The sequence below is a fragment of the Lepisma saccharinum genome, chromosome 5, assembly GCF_977018435.1.
Source record: "Lepisma saccharinum chromosome 5, izLepSacc3.1, whole genome shotgun sequence".
In the NCBI taxonomy this organism is placed as follows: domain Eukaryota; kingdom Metazoa; phylum Arthropoda; class Insecta; order Zygentoma; family Lepismatidae; genus Lepisma; species Lepisma saccharinum.
In genome coordinates this window covers 39,124,983-39,130,255 of record NC_139233.1, presented here as the reverse complement: position 1 = coordinate 39,130,255, position 5,273 = coordinate 39,124,983, and the positions used below count along the sequence as shown (strand labels likewise).

At 39.6% G+C, this 5,273-nt stretch overlaps 1 protein-coding gene across 1 annotated transcript; it reads right to left on the bottom strand.

Annotated features, from left to right (window-relative positions):
- Positions 1–1,800: 1,800 nt before the first annotated feature.
- LOC145987997 (protein GVQW3-like) lies at positions 1,801–2,172 on the bottom strand. The gene has a single exon (XM_083122837.1). It carries the CDS (start codon positions 2,170–2,172, stop codon positions 1,801–1,803), a length of 372 nt encoding a protein of 123 aa, XP_082978963.1.
- Positions 2,173–5,273: the final 3,101 nt, after the last annotated feature.

The following is a 5,273-nucleotide window of genomic DNA, read 5'->3' as shown; positions in this document are numbered from 1 at the left end:
CATTTTATTTTTGTCTTTCATTTACATAAAAAGTAATTTTAATTAATTTAGATGGAAACATTGGCATTACACTTTCTTGAGTATGTGTGTAACCATTAACCCTTTACTGGTACGTGCGAGCACAGTGGATATAACGGTATTACTTTCTGGCCTCATGTAGCTGTCATTTGTAATGCCTGTGGACAGACTGTATTAGTTGTAGGTGATGGCACTGTCATCATTTTGTTGACAGTCCATGTGAGCACCACACTTACACATACGACAGTGTAACTATTTTCTTCAAAATATTTTTGTGCCCATTGAATTTGTGTTGCTTCACTATTTTCTGTTTTGATATTTTGGTTATTATTTTGTTATTTGTCACCATTCAACTATTACTGCTAACATTTCCTGCTAAATAAACGATGAAATCTGCCAGCATGAATGAAGAACATCATAAACGAGAATGGCTTTCTGAACCAAGTGATGAGGAAAGAGAAGACCTGAACAGAGTGATTCTCAGGCCCCAGAAAATAATGTTGTTCAGGAGCTATCGAAGAGCAATCATAATAATAGCCTGCCTGTAAAGATGAACCTAATTTACTTGTTCTTTCACCTCAATATATTGGGCATGATAAACTACAGGATGGAATGTACATGTCCCTCATCAAATTATGGAAATAAATTATGGTTCAGATTTATTACTAATCTAATGCAATAAATTATCAAAAGTAAATTGCAAATAAAATCATCTAAATTGTTTTTTTTTTTTTATAATTGGCTTCTTAGACTATATGCAGCAATATTGCAGTACAAAAATATTATTGTCATGCTGCATAAACATTTATAAATAATTTTAAATGCGATGAATGTTGGAAATTATTGGAAAAAAACAATGAAATTCATATATGAGCACCATGCTCATGCGTATACTAACTACGTTACTCTGGAACCCGTATACCAATGAAGGGTTAATATTTTCCTTCTAGATATGTAGAAAGAGTGCACATATGCAAGGGCTGATTTTTTAGTAGTGGCAAACATTTACTTTCTAGACACATAGCATACGAGGGGGTATCAAAAAGTTTTAATTATCCCCATGAAATAATTGAGACAGAAAGTTAAGTTTTATATCCTTTTATTGTGACTTCTCTACATAGTCACCATGCAGAGTTACACATTTCTCCCAGCGTTTTTTGATCTGTCGAAGACCATCATTGTAGAACTCTGCAGATTGCATGGCAAACCAGCGCTCCACCTCCAATATGACATCGTTAGTGTTGTCAAAATGGCGACCCCGAAGTGGATTCTTCATATGTGGGAAAAGGAAAAAGTCACTTGGTGCTAGATCGGGAGAATAGGGCGGGTGCGGTAATAATTCATAGCCACAACGGTGAGCTTCAAGAACCGCTGCTTGCGATGAATGAGCGGGTGCATTGTCCGCAAGGAGACGGATCCCTTTGGAGAGCATGCCGCGACGTTTTTCCTTCACAGCATCTCGTAACTTCCTCAGAAGTGAGCAGTAGTATGTCCCAGTGATAGTTTCTTCCTTCCGAAGGTAGTCTGTAAGGATGACCCCACGACAATCCCAAAACACTGAGAGCATGACCTTCCCAGCAGACTTTTTCACCTTTGCTTTTTTGGGGGGAGGAGACGAGGGGTGCTTTCATTGTTTGCTCATCTGTTTTGTCTCAGGATCATATAGGTAGATCCAACATTCATCCATAGTTATCATACGGGCAAAAAAATCTTCCTCGTTTTGTTCCAAAATGTTCAACATCTGACTCGACATGTCACGCCGTGTTTGTCTCTGAAGAGGAGTCAGAAACGCGGAACCCAGCGGGCCGACACCTTAGACATATGCAATTCCTTATGAATAATATTCCAAACACTACCATAACTGAGTCCACTTTGTCGCATGATGTTTTGGATAGTTATGCGTCGATCTTCCAGTATCATATCCTCGATTTTCTTCACTGTGGCGGCGTCATCCGTGGATGATGGGCGTCCAGATCTAGGTTCATCTGTAACAGACATGTGACCTGTTTGGAAATGTCTCTTCCACCTCACAATAGTGTCATAGGATGGGCAATCACCACCATACACAACTTTTATTTCTTCATGAATTTGGCGGGCGTTGTGACCCTTCAAATGCAGAAACTTAATAACGCTGCGAGCTTCGATCTTCTCCATTTTGCACTTTACTGACAACTAGCGCCAACTATAAAGAACAGAAATAACACACATTAATAATTTTCACTACAGAACACATAGAAGGTCTAATAACTACAGAAGCAAAGTTTCATCGAAATCACTCAATAAATTCTGGGGGATAATTAAAACTTTTTGATATCCCCTCGTACATACATGGTTCTAAGGTTTAAAGACATTCGATGTAGTCCCCAGCGTTGAGTACAATGTATTACCAACAATGTGGAAGCCATCGGATGCCGTTGGCACTGCCTAATCTATTGATAGAGAGAGGAGAGCGATCTACTGCCAGAAGAATGTCTAACTGTTCGGAAGCGAATCCCACGAAGTGGTTCCTTCATCTTACGGATTAGGTCAAAGTCGTGGTGGTAGAGCACTTCCCATCCCCAGCGATTGAACAAATCAGCCACAGCTCCTGCTGTATGTGCCCGAGCATTGTCATGTAGAATGAATGCTGGGTTGGCTATGCATAAAGTGTCGCAGTTTTCTTCTCAGAGCTGCTCGCAGGTTGCTTTGCACTGTTTGTGACACTGTCGTGCTGTGCAACATTATTTTTTTAACCAGCTCCGCTGGTCCTGCTTCGTAACATCGTGACTACACTCTGTGATGGCTCGCTTACAACTGCCCTGTTCTTGTTGTCACTGCGCATGGGCATGGAGTGGGAAGAGTTCATTTGCTCCGAGGGAAGGTACGCATGTAACTAACATTTGGTATAAACGACATTGCCTGTCTCTGTTGTATGGCATCACTATAGCATAGTTCCCACTACTAAAATATCAGCATGCATTGCACAGTGGTTCGGATTCCACTTTAAACTGTAGGTTCAGTTCTGATTAGCCTATCTGTGCATAAAGTGGACTTAACAATTCAATCAATCATAAAAAATCAGCATATGTAAATGTTTTCTTTTCTAACTAGCATTTTGCATCTAGAGTACTTCCTATTTTTTAAAAAATGACAGATTACACTTCCAATGTCTGTCCTTGAAGAATGAAGTACATTTGTTCTAATTTACTTCTGAAAGGCAGTTTGAGGCTTGACTGATTTTATGCAAACTAGGAAGAATTGCCTTGCCAATAATGGTCGAACTGATTTTTTTTCTTCTTTCAGTGCAAGTGAGAGACTTGTGGCTTTCTATAGCAAAGGGGTTGGATGACTATTTTTTGCTCCTGTTGTCTGGCAGGTTCATCGAAGGCTTGTTGTTAGTTTTAGATGAAATCTCTGCAAATTACAAATTCCCACGAAGGCACATGATCAGCACCATGCTCTAACAGCTTTTCCCTCCCTGTACCCACTTATAAATATAACAATATAAATTCAGTTTTACTTACGTTTTTTGCGAATATAGTTCGATCTTCAATTACGATGTTTCGAGAGATAACTTCTCTCTTCTTCAGGTTATAAGCAATTCATAGGGTCTTAGCTTTGTTCCCCATTTGCAAGGGAAGCTCGTTGCGGACAACTTGACTGGGAAATAGTGAACCGTTTTTAGAATTTTAAAGATTTTTAGTTTTTTAAAAATTTATACAGGAGGACCAATAAGTTTTTATAATAGGTTTTAACTTTGGTAACGATGGCTTTTAAGAACGTAAATTGTCAGTGTGTAATCGATCTTCCTATATTATTCCCTGCTCACATTTCACCTAATCCTCGATCCTGTTGACTATGGAGAAATATTTGACAAAGCTAAGACCCTATGAATTGCTTATAACCTGAAGAAGAGAGAAGTTCTCTCTCGAAACGTCGGAATTAAAGATCAGAGACCTGCACAAGACCTGGAGCAGACCCATTCGCAAAACATTGCTCCTAAAATGCCATGCAACCTGCGCAACACCCTCGCTTGAGCAGCTTGTATGCCCACCTGCCCATATTGTTCCTGGCAGGCATTGTAGACCCACCGGGTACCCACAGTCTTACGATACCTAGTAGGTCTCAGTTCGTTCTTTCCATCAACTGCAGGCCCCTCCCTCTGCATGACGTAGTTGCTTAGAGTAGAAACTGCACAGGTCGCACACCTGTCTGCAAGTGTTGCCAACCGCAATAGATTTCCACTACTTAGAAAGGGAACTCAAAGCCACATCGCCAATGAAATGAGATTTAAGAATGTTGCTACTTTTGCCCCCACACACACTGAAATAAGTTTTCCGTGGTATAGGCTCCATAAGAATGTGTCGTAAACCACCAATAATCCAGGGCACTACTGGAACATGTCACGTTCGACGCCGAGGTTGCGAGTAGAGCAACACACTGTTCTACTGCGAACACCAGAGCTGTAGCCAGACAGGGTCCAGGGGCATTGCCATTATCTCCCCCCCCCCCCCATTTCTGAAGTTTGGTAAACTACTTTGTAAAATTTGTTTGCAGTGACGAGTGAAAATGTAGACTGCAGATATTATTTTACTCAAAACTTGATAAAGGTTAAATTCACAGAATACAAACAACAGATAGGCGTAAAATGATTTCATTTGATTTACGAGCCAAAGTCAAAGTAGCAAGTAGTAATTAGAATATTTTCTCTCGGCTTCAGCTATGAATGGGAAGATATTGAAAACATATTGTAAGTATTTGAACAATATTTCTAGATTTTCTGTCCTATATTAACTTAATGATTAGGCAACACACACATACAATTTACTTTCATATAATACTATTAAACCTTTGAAAATGGACTTGGTTTATGAAGCCCTCCCTGATAACCCTTCAGCCCCCCCCCCCCTCCCCCGCCAATCAATTCTGGCTACGGGCCTGCAGAGGCGCAACCCCTTTTGGAGGGGCAAGTACCTGGATAAACATGCCAATAACAATAATAGTAATAAAGTAACATCAAAGGCATTATTATTCTCATGAATCATGCAAAAAGGGGGTGGGTAGAAGTCTGTTCTAACGCATTTGTGTTGAAACAAAGGATTTGAATTTTTTTTTCTCAACACCTTAATTTCACATTAGCTAATAATGGAAAACAAGCACACAAACTGTTTTTGAAAGAAAGAAAGTGCATTCCGAATGTTCATATGGCATGTAAAATTTTCATGTAAAATATTTTCTTTTCACATATGAAACATGAATTTGAATTTAAAATTTTG

What these genes read in the sequence shown, in the direction of transcription:
- LOC145987997 (XM_083122837.1), bottom strand. Translation starts at nt 2,172, where the DNA reads ATGGAGAAGATCGAAGCTCGCAGCGTTATTAAGTTTCTGCATTTGAAG.